The sequence below is a fragment of the Panulirus ornatus genome, chromosome 10 (assembly GCF_036320965.1).
Source record: "Panulirus ornatus isolate Po-2019 chromosome 10, ASM3632096v1, whole genome shotgun sequence".
Classification (NCBI taxonomy): Eukaryota; Metazoa; Arthropoda; class Malacostraca; order Decapoda; family Palinuridae; genus Panulirus; species Panulirus ornatus.
The window spans coordinates 42,625,794-42,644,155 of record NC_092233.1 but is presented as its reverse complement, the minus strand read 5'-3'; the positions used below and the strand labels follow the sequence as shown (position 1 = coordinate 42,644,155).

The window sequence follows — 18,362 nt, the reverse complement described above, 5'->3', positions numbered from 1 at the left end:
CCCTCCTTTCACCCTCCTGCATGTTCAGGCCCCGATCACACAAAATCTTTTTCACTCAGTCTTTCCACCTCCAATTTGGTCTCCCACTTCTCGTTCCCTCCACCTCCGACACATATATCCTCTTGGTCAAGCTTTCCTCACTCATTCTCTCCATGTGCCCAAACCATTTCAAAACACCCTCTTCTGCTCTCCCAAGCATGCTCTTTTTATTTCCACACATCTCTCTTACCCTTACGTTACTTACTCGATCAAACCACCTCACACCACACATTGTCCTCAAACATCTCATTTCCAGCGCATCCATCCTCCTGCGCACAACTCTATCCATAGCCCACGCCTCGCAACCATACAACATTGTTGGAACCACTATTCCTTCAAACATACCCATTTTTGCTTTCCGAGATAATGTTCTCGACTTCCACACATTCTTCAAGGCTCCCAGGATTTTCACCCGCTCCCCCACCCTATGATCCACTTCTGCTTCCATGGTTCCATCCGCTGCCAGATCCAATCCCAGATATCTAAAACACTTTACTTCCTCCAGTTTTTCTCCATTCAAACTTACCTCCCAATTGACTTGACCGTCAACCCTACTGTACTTAATTACCTTGCTCTTATTCACATTTACTCTAAACTTTCTTCTTTCACACACTTTACGAAACTCAGTCACCAGCTTCTGCAGTTTCTTACATGAATCAGCCACCAGCGCTGTATCATCAGCAAACAACAACTGACTCACTTCCCAAGCTCTCTCATCCCCAACAGACTTCATACTTGCCCTTCTTTCCAAAACTCTTGCATTCACCTCCCTAACAACCCCATCCATAAACATATATATATATATATATATATATATATTGTTTTTTTTAATTTTCCAAAAGAAGGAACAGAGAAGGGGGTCAGGTGAGGATATTCTCTCTAAGGCCCAGTTCTCTGTTCTTAATGCTACCTCGCTAACGCGGGAAATGGCAGATAGTATGAAAAAAAAAAAAAAAAAATATATATATATATATATATATATATATATATATATATATATATATATATATATATATATATATATATATATTTTTTTTTTATATATATATATAGAGTACGATACTATATATATATATATATATATATATATATATATATATATATATATTATATATATTTTTTTTTTTTTTTATACCTTCGTCGCTGTCTCCCGCGTTTGCGAGGTAGCGCAAGGAAACAGACGAAAGAAATGGCCCAAACCCCCCCATACACATGTACATACACACGTCCACACACGCAAATATACATACCTACACAGCTTTCCATGGATTACCCCAGACGCTTCACATGCCTTGATTCAATCCACTGACAGCACGTCAACCCCGGTATACCACATCGCTCCAATTCACTCTGTTCCTTGCCCTCCTTTCACCCTCCTGCATGTTCAGGCCCCGATCACACAAAATCTTTTTCACTCCATCTTTCCACCTCCAATTTGGTCTCCCTCTTCTCCTCGTTCCCTCCACCTCCGACACATATATCCTCTTGGTCAATCTTTCCTCACTCATTCTCTCCAGGTGCCCAAACCACTTCAAAACACTCTCTTCTGCTCTCTCAACCACGCTCTTTTTATTTCCACACATCTCTCTTACCCTTACGTTACTCACTCGATCAAACCACCTCACACCACACATTGTCCTCAAACATCTCATATCCAGCACATCCATCCTCCTGCGCACAACTCTATCCATAGCCCATGCCTCGCAACCATACAACATTGTTGGAACCACTATTCCTTCAAACATACCCATTTTTGCTTTCCGAGATAATGTTTTCGACTTCCACACATTCTTCAAGGCCCCCAGAATTTTCGCCCCCTCCCCCACCCTATGATCCACTTCCGCTTCCATGGTTCCATCCGCTGCCAGATGCACTCCCAGATATCTAAAACACTTCAATTCCTCCAGTTTTTCTCCATTCAAACTCACCTCCCAATTGACTTGACCCTTAACCCTACTCTACCTAATAACCTTGCTCTTATTCACATTTACTCTTAACTTTCTTCTTCCACACACTTTACCAAACTCAGTCACCAGCTTCTGCAGTTTCTCACATGAATCAGCCTCCAGCGCTGTATCATCAGCGAACAACAACTGACTCACTTCCCAAGCTCTCTCATCCCCAACAGACTTCATACTTGCCCCTCTTTCCAAAACTCTTGCATTTACCTCCCTAACAACCCCATCCATAAACAAATTAAACAACCATGGAGACATCACACACCCCTGCCGCAAACCTACATTCACTGAGAACCAATCACTTTCCTCTCTTCCTACACGTACACATGCCTTACATCCTCGATAAAAACTTTTCACTGCTTCTAACAACTTTCCTCCCACACCATATATTCTTAATACCTTCCACAGAGCATCTCTATCAACTCTTTCATATGCCTTCTCCAGATCCATAAATGCTACATACAAATCCATATATATGTATATATATATATATATATATATATATATATATATATATATATATATATATATATATATATATATAAAACTAAAAAGGGGAACAGAAGAAGGAGTCACGCGGGGAGTGCTCATCCTCCTCGAAGGCTCAGACTGGGGTGTCTAAATGTGTGTGGATGTAACCAAGATGTGAAAAAAGGAGAGATAGGTAGTATGTTTGAGGAAAGGAACCTGGATGTTTTGGCTCTTAGTGAAATGAAGCTCAAGGGTGAAGGGGAAGAGTGGTTTGGGAATGTCTTGGGAGTAAAGTCAGGGGTTAGTGAGAGGACAAGAGCAAGGGAAGGAGTAGCAGTACTCCTGAAACAGGAGTTGTGGGAGTATGTGATAGAATGTAAGAAAGTAAATTCTCGATTAATATGGGTAAAACTGAAAGTTGATGGAGAGAGATGGGTGATTATTGGTGCATATGCACCTGGGCATGAGAAGAAAGATCATGAGAGGCAAGTGTTTTGTTAGCAGCTGAATGAGTGTGTTAGTGGTTTTGATGCACGAGACCGGGTTATAGAGATGGGTGATTTGAATGCAAAGGTGAGTAATGTGGCAGTTGAGGGAATAATTGGTATACATGGGGTGTTCAGTGTTGTAAATGGAAATGGTGAAGAGCTTGTAGATTTATGTGCTGAAAAAGGACTGGTGATTGGGAATACCTGGTTTAGAAAGCGAGATATACATAAGTATACATATGTAAGTAGGAGTGATGGCCAGAGAGCGTTATTGGATTACGTGTTAATTGACAGGCGCGCGAAACTGAGACTTTTGGATGTTAATGTGCTGAGAGGTGCAACTGGAGGGATGTCTGATCATTATCTTGTTGAGGCTAAGGTGAAGATTTGTATGGGTTTTCAGAAAAGAAGAGTGAATGTTGGGGTGAAGAGGGTGGTGAGAGTAAGTGAGCTTGGGAAGGAGACTTGTGTGAGGAAGTATCAGGAGAGACTGAGTACAGAATGGAAAAAGGTGAGAACAATGGAAGTAAGGGGAGTGGGGGAGGAATAGGATGTATTGAGGGAATCAGTGATGGATTGCGCAAAAGATGCTTGTGGCATGAGAAGAGTGGGAGGTGGATTGATTAGAAAGGGTATTGAGTGGTGGGTTGAAGAAGTAAGATTATTAGTGAAAGAGAAGAGAGAGGCATTTGGACGATTTTTGCAGGGAAAAATGCAATTGAGTGGGAGATGTATAAAAGAAAGAGACAGGAGGTCAAGAGAAAGGTGCAAGAGGTGAAAAAGAGGGCAAATGAGAGTTTGGGTGAGAGAGTATCATTAAATTTTAGAGAGAATAAAAAGATGTTCTGGAAGGAGGTAAATAAAGTGCGTAAGACAAGGGAGCAAATGGGAACTTCAGTGAAGGGCGCAAATGGGGAGGTGATAACAAGTAGTGGTGATGTGAGAAGGAGATGGAGTGAGTATTTTGAAGGTTTGTTGAATGTGTTTGATAGAGTGGCAGATATAGGGTGTTTTGGTCGAGGTGGTGTGCAAAGTGAGAGGGTTAGGGAAAATGATTTGGTAAACAGAGAAGAGGTAGTAAAAGCTTTGCGGAAGATGAAAGCCGGCAAGGCAGCAGGTTTGGATGGTATTGCAGTGGAATTTATTAAAAAAGGGGTTGACTGTATTATTGACTGGTTGGTAAGGTTATTTAATGTATGTATGACTCATGATGAGGTGCCTGAGGATTGGCAGAATGCGTGCATAGTGCCATTGTACAAAGGCAAAGGGGATAAGAGTGAGTGCTCAAATTACAGAGGTATAAGTTTGTTGAGTATTCCTGGTAAATTATATGGGAGGGTATTGATTGAGAGGGTGAAGGCATGTACAGAGCATCAGATTGGGGAAGAGCAGTGTGGTTTCAGAAGTGGTAGAGGATGTGTGGATCAGGTGTTTGCTTTGAAGAATGTATGTGAGAAATACTTAGAAAAGCAAATGGATATGTATGTAGCATTTATGGATCTGGAGAAGGCATATGATAGAGTTGATAGAGATGCTCTGTTTAAGGTATTAAGAATATATGGTGTGGGAGGCAAGTTGTTAGAAGCAGTGAAAAGTTTTTATCGAGGCTGTAAGGCATGTGTACGTGTAGGAAGAGAGGAAAGTGATTGGTTTTCAGTGAATATAGGTTTGCGGCAGGGGTGTGTGATGTCTCCATGGTTGTTTAATTTGTTTATGGATTGGGTTGTTAGGGAGGTGAATGCAAGAGTTTTGGAAAGAGGGGCAAGTATGAAGTCTGTTGGGGATGAGAGAGCTTGGGAAGTGAGTCAGTTGTTATTCGCTGATGATACAGCGCTGGTGGCTGATTCATGTGAGAAACTGCAGAAGCTGGTGACTGAGTTTGGTAAAGTGTGTGAAAGAAGAAAGTCAAGAGTAAATGTGAATAAGAGCAAGGTTATTAGGTACAGTAGGGTTGAGGGTCAAGTCAATTGGGAGGTAAGTTTGAATGGAGAAAAACTGGAGGAAGTGAAGTGTTTTAGATATCTGGGAATGGATCTGGCAGCGGATGGAACCATGGAAGCGGAAGTGGATCATAGGGTGGGGGAGGGGGTGAAAATCCTGGGAGCCTTGAAGAATGTGTGGAAGTCGAGAACATTATCTCGGAAAGCAAAAATGGGTATGTTTGAAGGAATAGTGGTTCCAACAATGTTGTATGGTTGCGAGGCATGGGCTATGGATAGAGTTGTGCGCAGGAGGATGGATGTGCTGGATATGAGATGTTTGAGGACAATGTGTGGTGTGAGGTGGTTTGATCGAGTAAGTAACGTAAGGGTAAGAGAGATGTGTGGAAATAAAAAGAGCGTGGTTGAGAGAGCAGAAGAGGGTGTTTTGAAATGGTTTGGGCACATGGAGAGAATGAGTGAGGAAAGATTGACCAAGAGGATATATGTGTCGGAGGTGGAGGGAACAAGGAGAAGTGGCAGACCAAATTGGAGGTGGAAAGATGGAGTGAAAAAGATTTTGTGTGATCGGGGCCTGAACATGCAGGAGGGTGAAAGGAGGACAAGGAATAGAGTGAATTGGATTGATGTTGTATACCTGGGTTGACTTGCTGTCAGTGGATTGAATCAGGGCATGTGAAGCATCTGGGGAAAGCATGGAAAGCTGTGTAGGTATGTATATTTGCATGTGTGGACGTATGTATATATATATATATATATATATATATATATATTTTTTTTTTTTGCTTTGTCGCTGTCTCCCGCGTTTGCGATGTAGCGCAAGGAAACAGACGAAAGAAATGGCCCAACCCACCCCCATACACATGTATATACATACGTCCACACACGCAAATATACATACCTACACAGCTTTCCATGGTTTACCCCAGACGCTTATTTTCATTTTGCTTTGTCGCTCTCCTCCGCGTTAGCAAGGTAGCGCAAGGAAACAGACGAAAGGATGACCCAACCCACCCACATACACATGTATATACATACATGTCCACACACGCAAATATACATACCTATACATCTCAACATATACATATATATACACACCCAGACATATAGATATATACACATGTACATAATTCATGCTGTCTGCCTTTCATTCATTTCCATCGCCATCCCCGCCACACTTGAAATAACAACCCCCTCCCCTAAAATGTGCGCAAGGTAATGCTAGGAAAAGACAACAAAGGCCACATTCATTCACACTCAGTCTCTAGCTGTCGTTTAATAACTTTCACTTCTTAGTTCCATCCGCTGCTGAGTCCACTCCCCGATATCTAAAACACTTGACTTCCTCCAGTTTTTCTCCACTCAAACTTACCTCCCAGTTAGCTTGTCCCTCAACCCTACTGAACCTAATAACCTTGCTCTTATTCACATTTACTCTAAGCTTTCTTCTTTCACACACTTTACCAAACTCAGTCACCAATTTCTGCAGTCTCTCACCTGAATCAGCCCACCAGCGTTGTATCATCAGAGAACAACAACTGCCTCACATCCCAAGCCCTCTCATCCCCAACAGGCTGCATACTTGCCCCTCTCTCCAAAACTTTTGCATTTACCTCCCTAATCCATAAACAAATCAAACAACCATTGCGACATCACGCGCCCATGCCGCAAACCAACATTCAATGAGGACCAGTCATTTTCCTCTTCTCCTACTCGTGCACATGCCTTACATCCTTCGTAAAAACTTTTTACTTCTTCTAGCAACATGCCTTCCACACCATATACTCTTAATCCCTTCTACAAAGGGTTTCTACCAACCCTATCATGTGCCTTCTCCAGATCCATAAATGCTACATATCAATCCATCTGTTTTTTGTAAGTATTTCTCTCAAACATTCTTCAAAGCAAACACCTGATCCACACATCCTCTACCACCTCTGAAACCACACTGCTCTTCTCCAATCTGATGCTCTGTACATGCCTTCACCGTCTAAATCAATACCCTCCCATATAATTTCCCAAGAATACTCAACAAACTTATACCTCTGTAATTTGAACACTCACCTTTATCCTATTTGCCTTTGTACAGTGGCACTATGCATGCATTCCGTCAACCCTCAGGCACTTCACCATGAACCATACATACATTGAATATCCTTACCAACCAGTCACCCCTTTTTTTTAATGAATTCCACTACAATGCCATCTAAACATAGGAGGATTGGAGACTTGCAAGGAATAGACTGAATTGGAACCATGTTGTATACTGGGGTCAATGTGCTGTTAATGGACCTGTGAAACATCTTGGGTAAAACAATGAAAGGTCTGTCAGGACTGGATGTGAATAGGGAGCTATAGTTTCAGTGTATTTGACATGACAGATAGAGTCTGAGTGTGAATGAATTTGGCCATTTTTGTCTGTTTTCCTGGCACTACCTCGCTGAAGCTGGGGGTAGGGATGCTGTTTCCTGTGGGGCAGGGTAGCGGCAGGAATGGATGAAGGCAACCAATTATGAACATGTTTATGCCTGTGTTTGTGTATCTTGATTTGTGTATTCGTGTCGATTTATTTGTTTATTCATTATATTTGTTCGCCATTTCCTGCGTTAGTGAGGTAGTGCCAGGAAACAGATGAGGAAAGAATAGCCCATCCACTCATCTACACATATATACATAACCACCCATACACACACATATACATACATACATATACATGTTGGAAAGGATCACAATTTTGTGCTTGGACAAGATATTCCTATGAGTCCACGGGGAAAATGAAACATGATAAGTTCCCAAATGCACTTTCATGTAATAATCACATCATCAGGGGAGACACAGGAGAGAAATATAACAGTCAGTTGATATACAACGAAGAGACGAAGCTAGGACGCCATTTGGTAAACATGCGATTGTCCAAGACAGGTCTTCGTTGTATATCAACTGATTGCTGTATTTCTCTCCTGTGTCTCCCCTGATGATGTGATTATTACACGAAAGTGCATTTGGGAACTTATCGTGTTTCATTTTCTCCGTGGACTCATAGGAATACATATACATATTAACATATATACATGCATAGACATATACATATGTACACATATACATATTCATACTTGCTTGCCTTCATCCATTCCTGGTGCTTCCCCATTCTACAGGAAACAGCATCACTACCCCCTGCTTCAGCGAGGTGGTGCCAGGAAAACAAACAAAAAAAGCCACATTCATTCACACTCAGTCTCTAGCTGTCATGTGTAATGCACCGAAACCACAGCTCACTATCCACATCCAGGCCCCACAGACCTTCCCATGGTTTACCCCAGATGATTCTCATCCCCTGGTTCAGTCCATTGACAGCACATCGACCCCAGTACACCACATTGTTCTAATTCTCTCTATTCCTTGCACTTCTCTCATGCTCAAAATCTTTTTCACTCCATCCTTCCACATCCAATTTGGACCCCTGCTTCTCCTTGTTCCCTCTACCTCTAACACATATATCCTCTGTCAGTCTTTCCTCATTCATTCTCTCCATATGTCTAAACCATTTCAACACACCCTCAACCACTGCTTTCTCAACCACACTCTTTTTATTTCCACACTTCTCTCTCACCCTTTCATTACTTACTCAGTCAAACCACTTCACACCACATATTATCCTCAAACATTTCATTTCTTACACATCCACCCTCCTCCGTGCAACCCTATTCATAGCTCATGCCTTGCTACCATATGACATTGTCGGAGCTTCTGTTCCTTCAAACATGCCCATTTTTGCTTTCCGAGATGATGTTCTATCCTTCCACACATTCTTTATCACTCCTTGACCCCTTCATCCACTCTGTGACTCACTTCCACTTCCATGGTTCCATTTGCTTCTATGTCCACTCCCAGATATCTAAAACTCTCACTTCCTCCAGTTTTTCTCCATTCAGACTTACATCTCATTTAACCTGTCCCTCAATCCTACTGAAGCTAACAATCTTGCTCTTATTCACATTTACTGAACTTTCTCCTTTCACATACTTTTCCAAAGTGTCACCAACTTCTGCAGTTTCACACTCAAATCAGCCACCAGAGCCATATCATTGGCAAACAACAACTAACTCACTTCCCAAACCCCTCTCATCCCCAACAGACTGCATACTTACCCCTCTCTCCAAAACTCTTGCATTTAACTCTCTAACCACCTTCATCCATAAACAAATTAAACAATCATGGGAACATTGCACACCCCCTACATCTGACTGACATTCAATGGGTACCAATCACTCACCTCTCTTCCTAATCATATACATGCCTTACATCCTTAGTAAAATCTTTTCATTGCTTCTAGCCACTTACTTCCCACACCATGTACTCATAAGACCCTCCACAAAGCATCTCTGTCAACCCCATCATATGCCCTCTCCAGATCCATGAATGCTACATACAAATCCATGTGTTTCTTGGTATATCTTGTGCACGTTCTTCAAAGCAAACACCTGATCTACACATCCTTTACCATTTCTGAAACCACACTGCTCTTCCTCAATCTGATGCTCTGTACTTGCCTTCACCCACTCAGGCAATACCCTCCCATCTAATTTCCCAGGAATACTCAACAATCTTATGCCTCTGTAGTTTGAATATACACCTTTATTCCCTTTGCATTTGTACAATAGCACTATGCATGCATTCCACCAATCCTCAGGTACCTCATCATGATCCATACATACATTGAATATCCTTGCCAAACAGTCAAGAACACAGTCACCTCCTTTCTTAATATATTCTACTGCAATACCATCCAAACCTGTCATCTTGCCGGATTTCATCTTCTGCAAAGGTTTCATTAACTCTTCTCTCTTGGCCAAACCATTCTCCCTGATGCTCTCCTTTTGAACACCACCCCAACCAAAACACCCTATATCTGCCACTCCATCATCAAACACATTCAACAAACCTTCAGAATACTCACTCCATCTCCCTCTCACTTCATCACTACCTGTTAATACTTCCCCACTTGCCCCCTTCACCAATGTTCCCATTTGTTTTCCTGTTTTACGCACTTTATTTACCTACTTCCAAAACATCTTTTTTATCCTCCTTAAAGTTTAATGATAATCTCTCACCCCAACTCTCATTTCCCCTCTTTTTCAACCCTTGCACCTTTCTCTTGACCTCTTGCCACTTTCTTTTATACATATCCCAGTTATTTGTACTCCTTCCTTTTAAGTATCTTCCAAAGGCCTCTCTTTTCTCTTTTGCTAACAACTTTACTTCTATACCCCACCACTCACTACTGTTTCTAATCTTCCCACCTCCCACCTTTCTTATGCCACATGCATCGTTTGCACAAGCCATCACTGCTTCCCTAAATACATCCCATTCCTCACCCACTCCCCTCACATCATTTGCTTTCACCTTTTGCCATTCAACACTCATCTCCCATGGTACTTCCTCACGCAAGTCTCCTTTCTGAGCTCACTTCTTTCACCACTCTTTTATCCCCAACATTCTCTTTTCTTTTTCAACAACCTCTGTGTATATGCATGTATATGTGCGTGTATGGGCTTTATGTACATATGTGTATATTAGTGGATGGGCTGTTCTTCGTCTGTTTCCTGGCACTACCTTGCTGACACAGGAAATGGCGATTAAGTATAAAAGAAATGAATAAATGTATGTGAATATAGTAACTTGTTACTTACATCCATGGTTAGATTTTGAAATGATTAGATATTCAGGCTGGAACATTGCAATGGATATTTGATCATACTCAGTAGTACTGTAACATCCACTTCGTCTTGGAAACCCCACGTTATGGAAATAGCTATGTCTGCCTTTGAGAAATTTAGACTCGTGTTTAGATATCAATATTTTTTTCACCCTTTCATTTGCTATGTCCATACAAAGGATTGATTTGTCCTTGTATAGGGTATTGCTTTCACATCTGGGGTGGTACTGTCTTCACATCCTTACTTGACAGAGTTTAGTCAAAAGTGGTCTTGCTTATAAACTCTCCCAGGCTAGCTACAAGGCTGTACCCAATTACCATTTGCCACATTGCTGATTTGCTTTCACTCTTCTATAAATATTACTTTGGTTTTTGCTCCTGAGAGCTGGCTGCTTGTGTACCCCCATGACTAGCAAGACTGCATGATGTACAATAAACTGCTGTGTAATGTGATTACTGTGTGGCCCATTGACAATTCAAGGGTGGGCCATTTTGATAACTGTTTATTTCCATACTCATCGAAGCTTTGGATCTCTTTAACCTCCCATGTCTTTCCCAATTAGTGTGATATGGAACAATTTGAAAGACAGGTTTTTCACTCTCTCCAAAATTCATAAATACTTTCATTTGACTTTTCTTTTGCCTTTCATTAACCTATCTGTATTTCAGTTAAGGTCTGGCCATGAAGTGGACTTTTGTCCATGACAGTGTATTCAAAAATAATGTAGTAAATGAAAAGAAGATATTACAAACCAATCTTTATTAGTACTTTTGCTTCAATTTTTAAACAACCTGGTATTGATAGAAAAAAAAAAAAGCAGTTCGTATTGAGTGCATTACTCTGTTCAAGAGAGGACTAGTCCCAGCCATGTTATGTACTTGTTCAGACTCTGCTCTTGCCACAGGACCCAGTTCTGCCCCACTGTCATGCATCGGTTACCCATGTAAAGGCCAAGAAGGTGGTTGTCTGTTGTTATTTGTTCTTAGTGTGTCAGTGCTTGTATTATTATAACATTGATACTAATTTCAAGACATTATGGCACAGTCTGTTATGAAGAAGAGAAATGTTGAAAGTTAATTGTTTAGATATCAATATTTTTTCACCCTTTCATTTGCTATGTCTGTACAAAGGGTTGATTTGTCCTTGTATAGGGTATTGCTTTCACATCTGGGGTGGAACTATCTTCGCACCCTTACTTGACAGAGTTTAGTCAAAAGTGGTCTCGCTTATAAACTCTCCCAGGCTAGCTACAAGGCTGTACCCAATTGCCGTTCGCCACATTGCTGATTCGCTTTCACTCTTCTATGAATATTACTTTGGTTTTTGCTCCTGAGAGCTAGCTGCTTGTGTACCCCCACGACTAGCAAGACTGCACAGTGTACGGTAAACTGCTGTGTAATGTGATTACTGTGTGGCCCATTGACAATTCAAGTGTGGGCCATTTTGATAACCATTCATTTCCATACACATCAAAGCTTTGAATCTCTTTAACCTCCCATGTCTTTCCCAATTAGTGTGACATGGAACAATTTAAAAGACAGGTTTTTCACTCTCTCCAAAATTCATAAATACTTTCAATTGACTTTTCTTTTGCCTTTCATTAACCTGTCTGTATTTCAATTAAGGTCTGGCTATGAAGTGGACTTTTGTCCATGACTGGAGCCTCCAATGTATTCAAAAATAATGTAGTAAATGAAAAGAAGATATTACAAACCAATCTTTACTGGTACTTTTTCTTCAATTTTATAAGCAAACTGATAGAAAAAAATAAAGCAGTCCGTATTGAGTACATTACTCTGTTCAAGAGAGGACTAGTCCCAGCCATGTTATGTACTCATTCAGACTCTGCTCTTGCCACAGGACCCAGTTCTGCCCCACTGTTATGCATTGGTTACCCATGTAAAGGCCAAGCAAGTGGTTGTCTGTTGTTATTTGTTCTTAGTGTATCAGTGCTTACATTATTATAACATTGATACTAACACACACACACACACACGCACATTTTAGCATCAAAATATTTAAAAATGGCCCACTTTATAAAAATGTGGCCACCCTTGCTCTGAGTGATCATAATTGAAAATGAAGTTTGAGATTAGAAATGTTTTCAAGAACTGATTTGGGATAATAATGTAGTGATCTTAGGGACAGAGTTGGAAGACTGCAGATCTGGTATAGGGAAGAGCAAGCATTAAAGCTATGAAGAGTGCAAAATAGGTTTGGAGAAGAGCAAGGAATAGTTATAGGAGTGCACGATAGGTATGGGGAAGAGCAAGAAATAATGTTACAAGAGTGTAGAATTGGTTTAGGGAAAAGCAAGGAATAATGTTATGAAGAGTGAAGAACAGATATGGAGAAGAGCAAGTTATAATGTTATAAAGAGTGCAGAACAGGTATGGGGAAGAGCAAGAAATAATGTTATAAGAGTATGGAATTGTTATGGGGAAATGGGAAAGAGCAAGGAATAATGTTATGAGTGTAGAATAGGTTTGGGGGAGAGCAAGAACTAAAGTTAGAGAAGGGCAGCATAGTTATGGGGTAGAGCAAGGATTAAATAGAATTAGAACAGTGCAGAATACCCATGGAGAAGAATAGTGAAGCACATTGTGAGGTAGAGCTGGTGGTTAGATGTTGAATTGAAGTACTGCTGTTTGACAGCCTCAGGAACTAATGTTGTGATTTGTACATATAATTTGATGGCCATCATGGTTCACCAAGAACAGTGTTGCTGTTTTCAGAACAATTATTCAGTGATTGGTGTAGATATTTCAGTGACAGTTTATGTGAAGTTAAAGTTCACAGTCTATTTTTGTTGAAAGAACAAAAGAATAGTACCTCAGTAAAAATCACTTTTTTTTTTTTTTTTTTGAGAATTGGCATTTGTAAATTTTTGAAAATACATAGATTAATCAGTATAGATGAGTAAAATTCAATTGTTCTAATAATACCCTGTATTTATCACAGATTCCCAGTAACAGTATTCATCGCCCCACTTATGGCCATCATGGATTTCCCTTTCCCATGGAAAAGCTTCATCGCCTTTATCGTGTAGTGACCACTAAGGAATACCATTGTGTGGAAATAAGATGGGTTCTACCCTCCCTTTTGAAGTACTATCACACCAAGCCTCTTCATTATGTGTCTCATTTACTTGGACATGAGGGACGTGGCTCTATCCTCTCATATCTCAAAAAAAAGTCAGTGGATTACAGTATATTGTTTCTGTCTGTTCTTGCTTGTTATTTATGTCTATGCTTCTTTAACAGCAGGACCTAGGATGTAATATATATATTTGTATGTACATTTCAGACTTAGCTTTCCATTTGCTCGCTGTCCTTGATTTTGATGACACCACATTAGACCCCACGTAATTTTACTGTGTTGATTCTCAGCTCATTGCAGTTAGAGCAGAACCTTGTATTAGTACATGCATCTCTAAGCATATTCCTTACAAGGTGGACAAAAGTGAATATTGGAATTATTGATGTGTAAGTTTGTTGAGTATATGTGAGTGGCATAGAGATGCTTTGTGGAAGATGTTATGAATATAAAGTATTAGAAGAAAGCTACTAGAAGCAGTGAGGACTTTTTATCAAGAGAATAAGGCATGTGTGTGAGTAGGAAGAAAGGAGGAGGCTAAGTGGTTCCAGGGTAAGTCTTTGGCAATCTTGTGTGATGTTTGATCTATTCATGGATGAGTGGTGAGGGAGGTAATTATGAGGGTCTTTGAGAGAGCAGTGGTGTGTTAAGGGTGGTGGGGCTGGAGTGCCTGGGAAGTGAGTCTGTTGGTGTTTGCTGAGGACATGGCTTTGGTGGCAGACTCGAGTGATAAACGAGAGAAACTGGTAGGTATCTAAGTTTGGGAGAATGTGAAAAAAGAAAGTTGTTATTAATTCTAGCAGGGAAGTAGAGACAGGTTGGTTGGAGTGTGAGTTTGCATAGAGAGAACTTGGAGGAGATGGAGAGTTTTAGATACCTGGGATAGCAGCAGATGAAACTATCAAAGCTGAAGTAAGCCATAGGTTGAGTGAAATGGCTTAAGTCCTAGATGTGCTGAGAAGTGTGAGGAGAACTCATTCCTTCTGTGTTGGCAAAGGTGGGTTTGTTTGATAGTCCCACTGGTGTTTTATGGATGCAAGGCATGTATGCTGGATGAAACTGTAAAAGAGGAGGATATGTTGGAAATATTTGAGAACAAAAGGTGATGTGAGGAAGGTTGATCAAATAAGAAATGATAACAGTAAGAAAGATGTGTGGCAGTAAAGAGAGTATGGTTAAAAAAAGCTGAAGAAGGTGTTCTTAAATGGCTTGTACTTACGGAGGGGATGGGTGAAGAGAGACTTAAGAGAACATATGTATCAGGAGTGGAGTAAACAAGAATTAGGAGACCAAGGGTAAGAAGGAGGGATGAAATGGAAGTTGCTTTGGATGATCATGACCTGATCATGCGAGAGGATGTGTGGTATTCAAGGGAGAGAGTGCATTGGACCAGTGTGGTTTAAAGATGGTCATAAGCTGTGATTATGCTGCACCAGGGCATATGAAGTGTTTTGGGATACCATGGAAAGGTATGTGGGCTTGGCTGTGGGTAGAGGGCTCTAGTTTGAGAGTTAGAGTAGTTGTGAATAGAATAGGTCATTCCTCATCTGTTCCTGGCACTACCTTGCTATGTAGGAAATGGCAAACAGTTATGAAAGAATAATATAATGTTGCTTGTAAATCATGCTAAATTTATGAGCAGAAGTGAGGATACTTATCGATGTATGAAGCCTAAACAGTTTCAGAAATGTGCATTTGTTATGCACATGCGCAAATGTGCATATGCACAGTTTTTCTTAGGTTTGAAGACAGAGTCAAATTGTACATTTCCTTACATGATTTAGTTAGAGGACAAGAATGAAAGAAGGGGTGTCACATTCTGACAAGGAGTGAACTGTGGGACTGTGTTAACCCTTAAATGACCACACCTGTGCTAGTACAATTTTCTTTGTGTGGACTGTATCTTTGCATGTGCAGGGTGCCTCTTCTTTCCTTATTTAGAATTGAAGGCACACTATATTTGTTTCAAGATTCTCAAATTGTTCATTTCCTTACATGCTGATTTGGTGAGAGGACAAGATTGAAAGAAGGGTTTTCGCATCTGGAACAAGGAGTGAACTATGGGACTGTGTTAACAATGAAAGAACCACACCTGTGCTAGTGCAATTTTCTTTGTGTGGGCTGTAACTTTACTTGTGCAGGGTGCCTCTTCTTACGTTATTTAGAATTGAAGGCACACTATATTGGTATAGATCCCATCTCGCAAGCAACTGTAATTAGCTTTGGAAAAAATCCTAGCGTCTCTTTCCCTTATATCACAGTGGGGTAATATATCTGACCCAGTGGAGATTCTAACTTTTCTTGTACAGGTTGCCTGTGATGGCTGCAAAGTCAGCCAGCACTTCAGTGGTTGTCAAGTTACACTCCTCCAGTCCAGGTATCTGTCTTTACTTTCTGCCTCACCCACACGTGGACTGCTAGCATTGTGTCTACAAACATACAATCTCCCTTTGGTACACATAGCACTTGACAACAACTCATTCTTCGTAACTCTAGATTTTCCTACAGTGAGCACTATGTGCTAGCCCAGCCTTTAGGCAAAATGGTAGAAGCAATAGATAGAAATAGTAAGTAGGAACATTTAGGTGTGAACATTAGGTAGAAGTGATAGGTTCACATGAGTTTACATGAGAAAGACGAACAACAAGAGGCAATTGGGTTGTCTGGTAAAAAAAAAAAAGTAACTTGACAAGAAAATGTAATTTCGCTCTGCAGTTTTTAAGCTATCACTTACTCCCATCTGCTGCACATTAGCCTTCAGGTGTCTCCGATACCACTGTTGTTTATAAATTCATTTCTGGTGCTCTTCTCAGAGTATACCTGAATTTATAGAATATTTGCGTAAATGACTTTTGAAGGTATTTATAGCATTCACTATGTCTGATGGTGACTTATCCCAGTGCTCAACACACCTAAAGGAAAAGAAGCTTTTTCCCATGTCTGTATTACGTCTTTTAGCTTTGAGTTTTATTCCATTTGTCCTGGTAACCATATTTTCTAGTATTTTGAAAAGATGTTTGTGATTTACTCTATCAAACTTATTCAGAATTTTGTACACTTGGATTAAGTCACCATAAAGTCTACATTTTTTCAGGGAGAAGAGATCCAATTGTTTTAGCCTCTCTTCATATGCCAGATTTCTAAGAGATGGGATCAATTTTGTTGTGCTTCTTTGTACTTGCTCTAATTTTTCCTCATCTTTTTTATAGTTTAGGGACCAAAACTGAACTACATATTCAAAGTCTGGTCTAACTAGAGAATTATAAAGTGTGAGAATTGTTTCTGGTGTCTTGTAATCTATGTTCCTGGCTGTGAAACCTAACATTTAGTTTCTTTTTTACTTGCTGTTTGACACTATTTAGTGTATTTTGCATTGTTGCTAATAACAACTCCATGGTCCTTTTCTTCATCTACTGTAGTTGGAGAGTGTCCGAATAATTTGAAGTCGTAATGTATATTCTTGTCTCCAAAGTGCATAACTTTACACTTGTCTACATTAAACTTCATTTGCCATCTGTCTGACCACTCTGCTAATTGGAACATTTGGCAGAAGTATTTGGTTGGAACATAAGGTAGGAGCCTATGGAAACACTATGCTAACCTAGCCCTTTGCCAGTGGCCCATTAAGTCTGAGGCACTAAAAGGCTAAGAAGCAGCACTGGAAATCACCAGTTATGGAGATTCATTTACCATGACCACCCCTTTGAGGGATTTCCTAAAGGAAACAGGCATCAGAGATATAGATAGATTGAAAGGTATACCTTTCCTGCAGTCATTTAAATTGGAAAGTGAACTTTATCACTACATACAGATGCCCTATGTCATGAGCAGCAACAGTTAGTGCTAGGAAAAAATGATTTTGTATTAAAGATCCATAACACCATAGGGGAAGACACGATTTTAGTGTGCCTGCCAAATCTAAATGTCTTTATTGCAAGCAATGTGATTAATATTTTAGATTTTATAATTTTATTTAACATTTCTTGATATTTCTTGTTGGCTGATGACACTAAAACTTAAATGGAATTTTTTGATAGACCTTGTTTCTAGGAACTCACCCCCTCAGTATTCAGAGCTTAGATCTTTAAAGGTTGAATAGTTCAAGAATATTTTTTTTCTATGTTACCTGAAGTGGAATGGGCAATTGAGTGCCTGAATCAAAGCGATCTCATAAATGTTGTATATTGTATTTATTTCTTATGCTTAATCGGTTTCCCGCATCAGTGACGTAGCACCAGGAAACAGATGAAGAATGCCCCATCCACTCATACACACACACACACATATATTATCCCTGGGGATAGGGGAGAAAGAATACTTCCTGCTTATTCCCTGCATGTCATAGAAGTCGACTAAAAGGCGAGGGAGCGGGGGGGTTGGAAATCCTCCCCTCTCATTTTTAATTTTCCGAAAGAAGGAACAGAGAAGGGGGCCGTGTGAGGATTTCCTTCAAAGGGTCACTCCTCTATTCTTAATGCTACCTCACTAGCGTGGGAAAAGGCATATAGTATGAAAAAAAATATATGTTTTCTATTTATATTTATATTGCTTTGTCACTGTCTCCCGCGTTAGCGAGGTAGCGCAAGGAAACAGACGAAAGAATGGCCCAGCACACCCACATACACATGTATATACATACATGTCCACACAGAC

The 18,362-nt window shown here is 40.3% G+C and overlaps 1 protein-coding gene across 1 annotated transcript in view; it reads left to right on the top strand.

The window, feature by feature from the left end:
• Positions 1 to 18,362, top strand: part of LOC139750631 (nardilysin-like) — a 588,785-nt gene that overhangs the window by 132,893 nt on the left and 437,530 nt on the right. The window contains exon 6 of the mRNA XM_071665306.1: positions 13,575 to 13,807. Coding sequence (XP_071521407.1) covers positions 13,575 to 13,807 — 233 coding nt within the window. The remainder of the gene's footprint in view (positions 1 to 13,574; positions 13,808 to 18,362) is intronic.